The 14,342-nt window shown below is 39.8% G+C and overlaps 1 protein-coding gene and 1 long non-coding RNA gene across 6 annotated transcripts in view; one reads left to right on the plus strand and one right to left on the minus strand.

Annotated features, from left to right (window-relative positions):
- Positions 1 to 14,342, minus strand: part of ZDHHC14 (zinc finger DHHC-type containing 14) — a 171,797-nt gene that overhangs the window by 5,236 nt on the left and 152,219 nt on the right. For all 5 annotated transcript variants that reach the window (XM_019550036.1, XM_019550033.1, XM_019550032.1 and 2 more), the window contains one exon: positions 10,528 to 10,630. In XM_019550036.1, the coding sequence (XP_019405581.1) occupies positions 10,528 to 10,630 (103 nt within the window). The remainder of the gene's footprint in view (positions 1 to 10,527; positions 10,631 to 14,342) is intronic.
- Positions 3,828 to 14,342, plus strand: part of LOC109320089 — a 17,230-nt gene continuing 6,715 nt past the window's right edge. The window contains exons 1-2 of the long non-coding RNA XR_002103713.1: positions 3,828 to 4,485; positions 10,946 to 10,954. This is a non-coding gene — a long non-coding RNA (uncharacterized LOC109320089). The remainder of the gene's footprint in view (positions 4,486 to 10,945; positions 10,955 to 14,342) is intronic.

Here is a 14,342-nt window from a genome sequence, read left to right on the forward strand (position 1 = left end):
CTGCTCCACCACCTCCATGGCTCCAGCAAGTCAGCAGTCACACCACTTCACAGCTCATAGTACCCTCCCGGGCGGAGGGAGCTCGTCTACGAGGTCACGCTGTTTCCCCTGGGGAGCTCGCCTACGTGGTCACGCTGCTTCCCCTGCCAGGTAAGTTATTACAGCCCATCTGAATAGGTATATAGTAATGCCCACCAAGCACAGCGCCCCCCCCCACCACAATGACAACCTTTTTCAAGCCATAGTGAGCCACTACACTGCATGCATTTCAACTTCTTCTTTCACTCCCAAAGCTGAGCTGGGCCTTTCTTCCCCCTTTTCAATGATTCCTGTTTCTTCACCCACCTTAAATGTCTGGCAAACATCACCAAATGGGGTCCTAAACAGTTCACCCAGAATCCTCTGGTCACATCCTCTCTCAGCCTGTCACATGCGATTAGTGTGGCCCCATCCTCTATGAGGTGAAGCGAAGCTGGACCAGGCTGCCCTGCGCCTCATCTGCATATAATTTTTTGGAGGATCCCAGGATTTGTGACAAGAACACCTGGTTCCAGTCAGGACTTGGGGGCACATGGATCCTTTTGGGGGGAAGCGAGGGTATTTGGAGTACATATACCGCCCCCCCCCTCGAGAAGTGCTGAGCTGCAAGGTCACCATAGCTTGAAATGCTTTGACTCTGTTGGGGCCCAGGCCCATGAACTATATGGCCTTTTGACTTTAGACTAATAGCAAGGATAGTTTGTACTATATATAAAGTAAGTACATAAGTGCTTCTTAAAAGTGTGTTTTTGGAGTACTGGTGCTACAACTTGCAGCATTTTCATAAAAGGTAAAATGCATCAATTCCGGATGAACTAAGGATGCTTATACACATGCAAGAGGAGGCAAGGGGGAGGCATCTAATTACAGTGGCTCTAAGAGCATCATGTGTATTAGCATCCCCATGGTGAAAAAAAGGGAGCAGGGGTGCTTTAACTAAAGCTCATAAAATGAACTTTAGTGAAAGTGCCCCACTGCCATGTTTCCACACAGGGATGCTAATATAAGTGATGCTGGAGTCTGCTGGAGCACAATAATTACCACACTTCAGCATACTTGATTAATCTATTCTGCTATGATGTGCTGTAATCATAGTGTGTCAAAGCAGCTTCAATGCACGTATATAAGGACCCCCAAGTCTATGTGAACTAAATACAAATTGCTACAGGCATGTTAATTTCAAGATTAGCTTCAAATTTGCCCCTCACTTCCATGTGCTCAGGGAGAGGAGGGTTTGATAGTAAGGAGAGAGGAAAAAGGCTGCAGGGGGAAGATGTTGTGGGGGCAGAGGGCAAGAGGGTTCCCTGGCCCTCCAGATTTATTTTCCCCTGCTGTAGCAGTGGGAAGTTTACAGATTCATTGCAAACCTCTGAAAATTAGATTCTACACCTGGAAAATTATAAAAAAAGGTCACTTGTTCATATACATTCCTATATATTTTCCATATATAGAATCTAATTATTGTGGGGTTGTCTTATATTCAAGGTCATCTTATATTCCACCAAATATGGTATATAGACTGTTTTATTATGTTGGCTATTGATTCTGCTCTGATACTGTGTAAATTATTATATAAGCAATACAAAATGGAAAAGAAGAGGGACATATTTCATAATCCAAGTCGTGTTCCAGCCTGACCAGATGTAAGGAGTTTAAAATCTCTGAGAGCTACTCCTCGCAAGATTTCCATCCTAACATTATAGTTCTAAGAGGATTGGACAGTGTCTCTAAGTAGTTAAACATTTGGATGTTTTTCCAAATGGAAAAGCTTAGTATTTGGCGGTTTCATCAGTCATATAATATTTCTCTCTCCCCTCAGCCCACCTTATGAAGTATATGCTTTGATCTTGGGATAATGGTTTTCCTTATAAATAAACATACTAAGTAAATCTAATCCTTATTAAAAATTAATGGGGTGATCCGTGTTGCACTTCTAAGTGCCCCCTTGACTTTTTTTTTTTTTAACCAACAATCAAATTACTCCAATAAGTTAAAATACAGAAGGAAGTATAATTAGGAAAATCCTGAATCAGCTGGTGCTTGCAGTACAGCAGTTTACCAACATCCCAATGAGGTTTATGGTCCCACTGTGCTAGACTTAGTGTGAACTCACAGGAAAGCAAAGCTCTCTTCTTCGAACAACACATGACAGGACAACATTTTCGGCCACTCAGTTTCTCCCACCAGAAAGCAAAATGACCCCACAAAAGTTGCACCAAAATAAGCAGCAAAGCAATTATTTAATTAAAGTATAAAAATTTAGGGTAAAAATTTAAAAAGTGCCCAAGTGTCTCAATGCTTTTCAGTAGGATTTAAAACATTTTTGAAACTGTTACCTACATGTAGTATATGCACTCATATATGCATGTTTCAGAAAGATGTGTACGCTGACCTTCCATTATACAGTTTACCATCACACAATCCTCATATTCAGCTTCTGCAAGATGAAGAGCATTCTGGTCCCAAACAAGCAAAGCACTTAAGTACATAAGCACTCCCATATGACTTCAAAGGGATTACTCACAAGCTTAAAGCTGAACACGTGCATAAGCGCTTCGTTGCAGCAGGGCACAGTTGTCAGCACCTTGCAGGATCAAGCTCTTGATTGGCTACTCACTGTGAGTCCATTCCTAATCCATTGCTATTTATCCCTGCACAATTAAGCTAGTCCATGTGCCCTATATCAACCTGAGGGGACATGCTTTACAAATAGGGTGACAGCATGTTTAGAACTTCAAAAGGGAAAACAAAGTCCATCATTTCTGAGCGATATTAATAAAATGCTATACTCTGATACAGAACAAAGGAATGTCAACCACTGGAGTATACCTCTTAGCAAAAAGCTTTAGCATCTGATTTATTGCTTCAAGATTCATTTTCAAAGGCAAATCACTGCTTGAAATGTTCCAGCACAATAAGTGCACAATTTTAAAATAGCATGGAGATATTTTAATTTGGTTCATGTAACAGACTAGATTTTACTGGGCTCTATTTTAGCTGGACCTCTGAAAGATAAAGCTCTATTAAATAGGATGCCTTACAGCTTTTTAGAGCTGTTGTGCCTGCAAGTATCCTCCATTGCGCTCTCTCTCACGCATTTCCCACCTTGCCTCTAACCCACTCCTTCAAACCATGCTTCCCTATTCTTTCAAGAACCACCTTGAAGGATGTTCCTTCCAACCAGCCTATACATGGTAGCTTTCCCATTTGGGGAGGATTTGAAAATATCATCTTACTGTTAGGTTTCCATTATTCTGCATATGATGAACAGTGATAAACAAGGCAACTTCTTATGTAAAAAAACATAGCCAGTAAAGAGCCTTCTCCAATTAAACTATCAAGTCTTGGAACTCACTAGGTTTTAAATTTGTTCTGAGAATGGATGATAGCAGATTTATTTTATAAGTAGATGTATTAAATATATCTCTCACAGCGTACAGGATTTTTACGCAAGTATGGCAGCCTTCAAATTGTGACATGCACAAAGCTAATCAAGAGATTTGTCTATAAATACAGGTATAATTGGGCAGTGCTGGGAGTGGGCAGCTGTTTTTACACAATTCCCCATCCCCGCTCTCAGTCAGAGCTCCCAGAGCTGGTATCCTGGTGACCCCCTCAGGTTACTGTCTAGAGAGAGAATTCCACAATGTTCTTTCATTACATGATGCACTGATGCACATGAACAGTACAGGTAAGAAATTAACATAAACATCCTTAAAGCTATTAGTTACACTGAATTTTTCAATAGCAACGTTTTAGATGCGCGCGCGCGCACACACACACACACATACACACACACACAGTGGAACCAAACAAAAACACAAGACACCACAACCTATTATACAAGTTTATGCCTTGGCTTCTTTTTCCTCTAGGTCCTGTTACCTGATTTATTTGCTAAATACAGTTCCCCCCCTTAGTGGTAGAATAGCATATTCTGGGCCAAGGAAGTGCTGAATCAAGTCCTAGTAAGAGTGCAAGTTCAACTATATACATAGCGAGAAGTTTAACCATTTTGATATTTATTTCCACACAAGCAGGCACAAACTAAATGCAAATTAGACAAAACATAAAAATGAAAACACCACATTTTATTTTGCAAATTATGGATACAAAGAACTGTATGGAAATAGACCTTTAAAATGTTCCAAAGGGTTTTTTTTTATCTCCCATAAAACATACATATTAAACAGAGCTCTTGTACAGGTTAATATAGCTCTTACATTCCTAAAACCACCACCAGAGATTCTATTGTTTTGAATATGAAATTAACTTAATGTTTGGAAAATTTTAGACAGCAATGGTATTTTTAAAGAAAACTTTACAGTTCTTGACGTATCAAATAGAAAGTTGAACAAAATTGTTGAATCATCTGCATGTAAAATACAAACAAACAATAATAAATGGCTCAAGGTGGTCTGACTGTACTGAACAACAGTGGTACAAGTTACTTTTTAAATGAGAAAGGATCCCAATTCTGATTGAGACTTCTGGGTATTAACATAATTGAATTATTTACTACTAATTACAGTAACGACAAGAAAGAAAAGCAAAGGAGAAAATACATTTCAGGACAGTGAGAATGCACATTTCCCAGATCAATTCAGATGCTAAAAATGCAAAAGGACATTCATGAAGGAATTTACCTATACCTCTAATGGGTAATAAACAGCTTTACATGTCTGAAAATGATTCCTAGGTTTGTGGAGGGTCAATTTTATGATCCAGAAAAGAGACTACAGCCTATTTATGAAAGGCAGGATATGAAGAAGTGGAAGTAATTAGGAAGCTTGGCACTGGTAAGCATAAACTACAAAGGCAGTAAGGAACAGATGCCTAGCAATGGTGCTCCACCTCAAAAAGCAGATTTTATGGAAGTTAAGAAAAGCAGCAATCAAGATGCAAAGGGTGGCACTATTCAAATCTGATAAAATGAACTTGGGTTGATGAAAACTCATGCTCCGTATATCTTATGTATGAAGACTATAAAGGAGCATATCTACCCCACCTTCTGACTATTAAAATCTACCAGTTGGTAAGTTGGTCGAGAATTGCAAGAGATCCCATAGCAAACACACCAAACTAAAATTTTCTTCTTATATAGAAAAATGTACAGAATAAGGTATCCATTCTTGCCTTATAATGGGACTGCTCAAAACCGAGATAAAAATACCTTGTGTGTAAATCCTATACAAATAACCAATTAAAGTCTTGTGAGCAAAACATAAATACTATAGAAATGCAGAATGAGTTAAGGTAGCTACAACGGATAAGAGGAAATAAGAGTTTTAACAGATCTACAAGAAAAAGCAACTAAAGAGGAAGCAGGAATAAGTGAGGAAGTGCTTCCATAATGGCTAAGTTACTTGCTTAAAAATCTCTCTCAAAAATAATGAAACCATGGGTCTACAAAGAAAAAATTATACATAACAGTGCTTGCACATTGGAAGGATGGTAAAGCAAGTAAACGAAGAACACAGTAGGTGCAATTTTAAGATTTGATCATTTGCCACAGATTGTAAACAGCCTGGACTACAAATAAAGACAGTGATAAGAAGTACTGTATTGTACTGGAAAAAGGCGTCTGGCAGGTTATCACTGAGGTTAGTGTTTGGTTTAGTTGTATTAAAAATCTTCATTGATGATCTTGAAGATAGAGGGAAAATAATACCATATTAAGTTTACAATGATACTGAACCAGAAGATGTAAAAAATGAAGGGGAAAGATGTAAAACTAAACACCCTAAGAAGATCTAAAGATGTGGGCTGAAATTAAAAAAACAAACAAACAACTAGATTCTGCTTGGGAGCATACAAGCCAGTGGGGAAGATGTTCTCAAATAGTCAGCTGGTAAAGAAATAATGCAGAAAGAGATGTAGAGGTGATGCTGAAAAGATAACTAGATGAGTATTTAATGCATAATGGCAGAAAAAGCCCAATGAGACTGTGTTACAAATACAGAAGTGCTTCATGATAGCACAGCATAAGAAAGTGATAGCTGTTCTTTACATGGCTTTGCTGAGACAGAATCTGAAATTCTGCAATTTATTCTAGGACCTTCAACAGGAAGATGAAAAAATTCAGAGGAATAAAATTACCAGGAGGTTGTCAATTTTGATGGAATTTGGAAAGGTTTATGCCCCAATCCTGCAAAAACACTTATGGGCTTAACTTCTGGCACTAATGATTGTCCTACTGACTTCAGTGGGACTACTCAGACAGCATACAGACAAAAACATGCATATCTCTTTGCAGAATCAAGATACCAGAGAGCAGTGTGTGGATGAAGTGAATCATAAAAATTACCCACAAGTATTCAAGGACAGCGAGAAATGTCTGAGACTAGTTAATGGGTTAACTAGAATTAATGCCACAAGATTAAGAAATAGATTAGATCTTGGGACAATGATAATTGATAGAATGAGGAATAGAATTTGAAGGAAGGTAGCATTAAAACCTGTCTTAAGGCATTCTGTTCTGGACTCCTCAACTTAACACACAGTTCTTCTAGCATAGTGCAATGATCCATGGCTGGATGGAAGTCTGCTTAGCTTTCTTCTGAACAGTCTGTAGATGCAGGGTTAGTGTCAATGCACATGGTCAAGTCCCAGAGGCTGGTTTTATCTGTACTTTCTAGCACAATATCCTCAGCCTAGCTTTGTCCTTAAGCTTCTGCTCTTTTCTCCAGGCCCACTTCTGCCTTTGCTCCCTAAAGAGCAACTGTCACAGAATTAGGATACAGTCACATCTGTGGTGAATCTATCAAAGGTGTTGCCTTCAGATGATCTGTCTGTTGTCCTCACTGGCAGAGGTTGTACAACTAGTGCTAACAATTAAACTTGTACCCTCCCAGGCAGACTTTTCATGCGCTGCTCTAACACCAGTACTTCTAATTCTGTTAATATTTGGGTTTTGGACTTGAGCCAATAAGTTGTCTAGTCCACAAAGGACCTGTAAAGGTTTACACATACACAACTGAATTCTTAGAGAGTATGGTCAACCTCAAAATCCCTACTTGTATTTTCTCCTCTGAGACCTTCAAATCATTAATAGTTAAATAGGCCCTTTAGTTTTCTCCTGCCAAATGCATACAGTTCAGTTCAATGTGTATTATCTTATTCAGATGGGCTGCACTAACCTATCCTTGTGGTAGGTTCTCATCAGTATGTTTCCCAATATGGGCCATGTGTTTTATAGTCATGTTCAGTGTTGTTTGCATTTACTCAACTTCATAGTTGGTTACCATTTTTTTAATAAGTTGAATATGAGCTAACACTGTGCCCTTGTTGCAAAGAAGGCTAACAGAATACTGGGCTACATTAGTAGGAGTTCTGCCAGTAGATCTAAGGAATCAGTTATTCCCCTCTATTTGGCACTGGTGAGGATATAAATGGAGTACTGTGTCCAGTTTTGGGTCCCCCAGTACAGAAGGGATGTGGACAAATTGGAGAGAGGCAAGTTGAAGGCAACAAAAATGGTTAGCGGACTGGGGAGCATGAGGAGAGGCTGAAGGAACTGGGCTTATTTAGTCTGGAGAAGAGAAGACTATAGGAAGATTTAGTAACAGCTGTCAACTACCTGAAGGGTGGTTACAAAGAGGATGGTGCTAGACTGTTCTCAGTGGTGGAAGATAACAGAACAAGGAGCATTGGTCTCAAGTTGCATCAAGGGAAGCTTAGGTTAGATATTAAGAAAAACTCTGATGAGGAGGGTAGTGAAACACTGAAACAGGCTACCCAGAGAGGTTGTGGAATCTCCATCCCTGGAGGTTAAGACCTGTGTAGATAAAGCCTATATAGGAAGATATAATCGATAATAGTCCTGCTTTGAGTAAGGGGTTGGACTAGATGACCTCCTAATGACCTTCCAACCCTAATTTTTTATGATTCCATGATACTGAACAGCATCTGCTTCCTGCCCAATCATGAACAGGTAGGAGGTCTGAGTCATCTGCAGTGTCAAGATCAATCCAGGGACTTGCAGGAGCTTGTGTAAAGGAATTTGTTTCTGGGAGAAAAACAGGACTTACCAGGTGATTTAAAACCTGGAAAGGGGCCATCAAAATCTTAACTGGAAATAAACAGGGTTTTAAGGTCACAAAAAGGGAGAGCTGTGCTAATTAGAAGGGGATTGGAAAAACTGATCCCTGAAAGCAGGGGCAAATAAGTACATACCTAGCAACAAGGCTACCTTGAGGTGACAGGAGGAGAAAGGCCTACAGTGTGCAAGAAACCAAGATCTTACCTGTGAACAAGGAAATATCATTTCTGAAGCTTGAAACTGGTGAACAGGGAACCTGAGGCCAGAAGTAGAAGAGATGGAAAGGGAAGAGACTACTATACCCTGTGTTTACAGCAGGGCTAATTAACTTAGGTAGGGTGCTGTCCTAAAAATGAAACTGTGTCTGGTAACTCACTCAACTCTGACCTAGCCAAATGGAGTATCTATCCATACATGGCACTGCATTGTGCTAGGTTCCAACACTCAGAATCCTAAAGATGTGTCTGTATGGAAAACCTGTCCAATTCAATTTTGTAAGTGTTCACTGTGAAATTATTTTCAGATTGGACAGTTGCCTCAAAATGACTTTGCTCTCTTCTGTTATATTTCTTAATGTAAGTATTTTCCATCTCAGTTTCATTGATATTCATTCCAGCAGTACTGCATCTGTTGATCTAATTTCAATACCTAAAGCCATGTTGCTGTAAGCCTTTACATGCCACCCTCTTAGGCAGCAGCAATCACCGGCTTGACTGACAGTAACCATATATATTATGATCAATTTGGCAAAATCTACTGCTCTCTTATCTCCAGCAAAGCAGAAGAGGTCATTTTGTTGACAGGCTGAATTGCATTCGGTCATAAAGATCTAGTAAGTGAAAAGCTTTCCATTTTTATAAAAACTTGTATGAGAGTATTGATTTCACCTGTATCAAAGGTCCTAGAAACACAAGCAGGGCTGCATTAGTCAATTTAACTGGGCATATGAGTTGAAACACAGTATAGGCATATATATCCTGTTCTAAGAGAGCTTAATGCTGACAGCAAAGCCTAAACACCCAGATGGACTGAAACAATCAAAGGGAGCTGTTGTCACAGACTGTGTACTATCCAGATAGCTCTCCCAAAGGGCTTCAAAGAGACTTTGCAGTAAGACTGGGGCTTACTTTGCAGTACTGTGGCTAACTTCTGCAATACAGTAAGAGGAAAGGAGATACTAAGATTACATGTGGAGTTTGTATAAATAGTCTTGAAAGATATCAGGCTATTTCAGGCTATTTTTAGGGGGTTAGTGAAGAGGGTTTGGAAAACCAAACCAAAACAAAATGCACCAGAACAAACCTGAACAAAACAAAACTATTTGCATAGACCTTGCACTGATGGCTAGGATGGCCTGTCCATTCGTACCTGACAAAAAGTGTAAGATGAATGGTGTGTTTGCACTTCAGTCACATAGCTGTTTATTATCAAAATTTAAAGAAAGGGGCTATCAACTTTAGAGAAATATAATTAAGGTTTACTGACAACCCCTCCCCTAAATCTTTGAGATAAGAGCTGGAAACTTAGTTCTAAAAATATATATTAGAAACTTTACAAATGACAGTAATGTTCACACAACCATGAAGGGGTGTTTCTAATCTTCGGTCAAAATGAGGACTGAAATTATATGAAGGAGGTTGCAGTGAATATACATTCCACTCCCTTTAGGGAGGAAAGGATGTGCATGGGGTTCATCAATCTATGAAATTTTTAACACAGCATCAGAATGCACATACTGGAAAGACATGAGTTCTGAAACAGGCATCCCTGTAGGATGCTTGCCTTAAGAGCATTGCCTTTCCTCGTGATCTCTTTTCTCTTTGGCACTGAAGTCATTTTTTTCTAATGTGAGGTCCACTGCCAGCACAGGGCACAGCAGGAGTTGGCACAGCTTCAAAAGATATTTTACCATTTTGAGTATGATACTGAGGTTGCCATTTTTTTCTCATTACAAGTTCAAAGTCCACCCCCCCGCCCAAACCCACTCACTTCTTGAACATCTCATCTGTTTCTATAAGTGCATCAGTAAAGAAAAATCTGCACTGCACAGGCAAAGGAAGAAAAGCATGTGCTGCTAAATGATAAAACTATTCTGAAAACCTGTTGAATACAGATGCTGTCAAGAAAATTGACTATTCCAGTTGAAAACAAGGCAAGTGTCAAAGGTACATGTCACAGTGACACTATATATATTCAGTATCAAATATATTTCATGTATAGAAAAAACACTTTTTCTATTTTCCATGAGTAAAAACTATCAGTGCATAGAAGTAGATAAAACCTTGATTTCCTACTGCACAAAACTATTGCACTATAGCTAAAAATGAGTCATTCTACCTAGGGTGGCAGTGAATCCAGTTAGTTTTTACTTGATTAGTTCACATGAAAGTAGAGAAGGGAAACATTCACAGGGATCTTGATGAACAACACTATGGGATGATTCCTACCATGTTGCTCTGAGACTGTGTTGCCCCATACATTGTAATGCCATTTGATGGTGCTGCTAACTGTGGTGTATCTGGCTGTAAAAATCCTCTTCTGTCAATTAAGCTACAGAATTAAACAAAAAAAATTATTAGAAATATTCCTGATCATTAACTCTACAGATACAGAAAAACATTTACAATACTTTAATACATTATCAATACTTTCAAATGTGTCCCATAGTTCAGATAAATGTTTAAAATTTATTTCATTTTATTTTTACTAACCAACAGTTATTTATTTGCAATTCTTTCCCTCCATGTGGTTATAAGAGCTGACACTTCTGAGCTTTAGCCACGGGCCTATGTTTTAGCAGCTGAATAGCAAATTCAAGGACTTCTAAATAGTCCCAAGAGTGGAAAAGACTGCAAGCTCCCACAGCCTACTGGGGTCTATTTTGAGGGCTCGCAGTACTATTTATAGTAATCATGTAGATCACTCTGAAACAACCCGAGTCATCCACTGTAGCCATCATCAAAATCATGTTCCTTGTGCATTTTACTACTTGAACCTGGCAACAGATGAATCTTAGGTTCCCTTTCAGAACGTTCTTGCTAACTGGTCTGTGGACTAATCTCTTCCTCTGGGTTCATTTCTATTTATAGACAGTAAAGATAAGTGGGGTACAAATGGGCAGAAAGAAGATACGGAGAATTGTGGCACTGCCACTGGGGGACTTCCTGCATTTGAGGCCTCCAGCAAATAGGTAAACTGAAACAGAGTGTAAGAGGAGGAGAAGAAGGGCATAGGAAATGAGAAGTGACAAGGTAAGCTTCATACCTGGACATTCAGTTTCAATGCTGGACTGTATATTTTGGGGGTTGAGCTGAGCTGCTAAGGGGTTCACAGTACAGTTAGCTAGTGGGTATGCATTTTACGGCATCTTAAAGGTTGACCCTTAGTATAAAGTTAGGTAAATTTCAAATTATATTCTCTTGCTATTCAGCTTCTACATCTCTTGCCTATTAGGCAAACCTTTCATAGGATAACGTTACCCTGAGAATTCAAGTGGTACTATAAAAGTCATGTGCCTGCTCCTCTTTTATTACATAATAAATTGATTTTACTATGTAGTAAACATATTGTGTATCTGCATCCTAAGACATACTATTCTGCATGTGTCAGCTTTTTTCACTTCTAAATGGAAACATTGTCTTATCAACTACTATTTAACTATAGAAAGCGTGAAAAAAATACAGGTCATTCCTCCAAAGAATCTGTCCTGGGATGAGGCAAGTGTCTGTATTATATTTAATTATACTATTGTATATATTTGAACTGTAGACCAAACAGGATAACATCTTTTTCCAGGAACTGATATTGTTCCTGTAACATCAGAAAATGACCAGAATGTTACAGTTATAGTATACATATTTTTTTTCTGTTTCAGGCATTTTTAACAAAAGCAGTACAGTGGAAGAAAAGGGCTAGCCTTGGCCCCATGCACAAGAGGAGATAGTGGTGAGGTTACCAGTCTGGTTCCTTACACTCAACAGTTGGGACACTCATCCAGGATGTGGAGGCCCAGGCTCAATTCTTACCTCTCCCCTGGGAGACTAGAACCCACTTAACTTCCCTCTCCCAGGAAAGTGCCCTAACCACTCTGCTTCAGAGTGTGCTGCTCTCAATTTCTCCTACTGAAGATATTCCACTTCAATAAAATAAATATTCACAAGAGCGGAGACTGGAAACCAGGTATTGTGCCTCATAGAGGTGTATACCCTGTGGAGTCCTAAAAAAACCTCAAAAAAACCCAAACCTTTCATATTTCTTATACACATTTTTACTTGCAGTCCCATTACAAGGTTTGCCCCAGCATGCCTGATTGTGGTACAAGCGAAAATAAAGCATTTGTTATATTTACAGACAGGTAAAATTGAACACAGAATTCCAGTTGCAGTAGTAGCAATTTTACAATATCAGCATTAAGACAGGCATCTTAAGGGGCTAAGCCAGTCACCCAGCAGGACAAACGAAGAGCTTCTAATAGCATCCAGATGTCTCAATCTCATTTTTTTTTTTTACTATAAGTACTAGATCGCTTTTCCCGTGTTGCTAAAATATGAAGACTATTCTTGTACTTGTTTTGAACTGCAATTACTAGATACTGGAGCAATCACAGATCCCAAGTGATTTCTATCTTAAATTCCAGATCACTTGAGTGATGTCTTCAAAAGCACCAAGTGACCATAGAGCTAAATTCTATTGAAAATCAATTTAATTTGCTGTTCAGAAGTCATTTTGGTGCTTTTAAGAGTCATCATTCTACTTTTAGTTATTTTATTCTTTATTTACAAAATCTAAAAAATTTTCAGTGTAGCATTTTAGGAGAGATTGTTCACATGTGCGCGTGTGCACTATTTCTCCTCCTATTTCCAAAAACATTGTTATACTTCCCCTACAGCTTATAAGCATGTAGTATCCCTAACCCAACTACAGAAAATTGTTTACACATAAAACTAATATTTGGAAAGCATTTAGCAGACTTTAAATGCAATTTAGCATTTGAAAGCCCAGGGCACAGTTTAGCATCTGAGAGCCTAGAAACACATGACTAGCTCATCTGCTGCCAACCACTAATGCTGCTTGCACCAATGTTGGAAAAATCACTTTGCAAGGTGTTTCATAGACACTTGTGAAGATTGTAAGCTTTTTTTTTTCTGGACAAAAACAATCTAAAAGACCCAAAATTCAGGGGAAGGTGAGAAGGAAAAAAAGAATTCACACGAAATAGTTATATTGCTCTGCTTTCTGCAGATAATTAAATATACTTAGATTTCTGTACTATCAACTATTACTACACTGAACGTTCTGAGAAAAATCAAATGAGTTTTAGTTTCACATATATTTTGAAACTTTTTCCAGATCTGATCATGGACTCACAAAACAAAAAGCTTGTCAACTCGTTTCTGTCCTTCACCTAAGAAGAAAGATTTTGCCAAAGCTATGAACATATGATAATTAAGCCCTGCCCAGTTTAGGTTGACTAAACTGAAGAAGTCAGACATCAGAAGTCAAACATTCTTAAATCAATAGTGGTATGGTCCCCCATGTGCTAAATACTAGGGCTGTGCAAAGCTTTGATAGCCAGTTCGATTCCGAGATGATTCAGCTCGATTTGGGGGCCAAATCTCCAAATCCGAAGATCCATTAAAAGGTCTGAATTGAATCAGAAGCCTCCTAACTGGACCTGGGTTCCATGCTGGTAAGTAGGGGGTGGGGGACTGGAGCAGGGTGGGGGGACCATGGGAAGATGCCCCTTCCAGCCCCATTCCCTCCCCCAATTCTCTCAGTTCCTCCCCCCTCCCCGAGTGGTCTCCATCCATGGGCCACTCCCCCAGGCACCCCCATGGCTGCCCTGGCTGGCCCCAGTGTCCTGGCACTTAAAAAGAAAAAAAATAGAAGCAGCCCTGCAATTACTGGCTGCAGCAACGATGATTGGGGCCTCTGGGGGCTTGTGGCAGAGGCCCCCATGCAGTATTAGGCAGTGGGGGGCAACAGGGATTGCCCAGTCCCCTGCCTGGCACTCGTGCAGCAGCTGTCGCATCACGCAGCTGTCGCATCTTGGAGCTGGGGCGGCTCCAGCAGTCACCCAGAGCACGGTAGCACTCAGCCCAAGCAGCCTCAGCTCTTGGACAGTGCACAGGGCCCCAAAGCACCCTGCTGAGCCGTGCTGCACCCTCGCAATGCGAAAGCTGCTGCACAGGTGGCCAGGCAGGGGGGGCATGCCTGCTGCCCCATGGGGGGCTCTGCCATGAGCCTCTGAGCACTGCAGCCA

The sequence above is a fragment of the Crocodylus porosus genome, unplaced genomic scaffold (genome assembly GCF_001723895.1).
Source record: "Crocodylus porosus isolate Cpor-Errol unplaced genomic scaffold, CroPor_comp1, whole genome shotgun sequence".
Taxonomy (NCBI): domain Eukaryota; kingdom Metazoa; phylum Chordata; order Crocodylia; family Crocodylidae; genus Crocodylus; species Crocodylus porosus.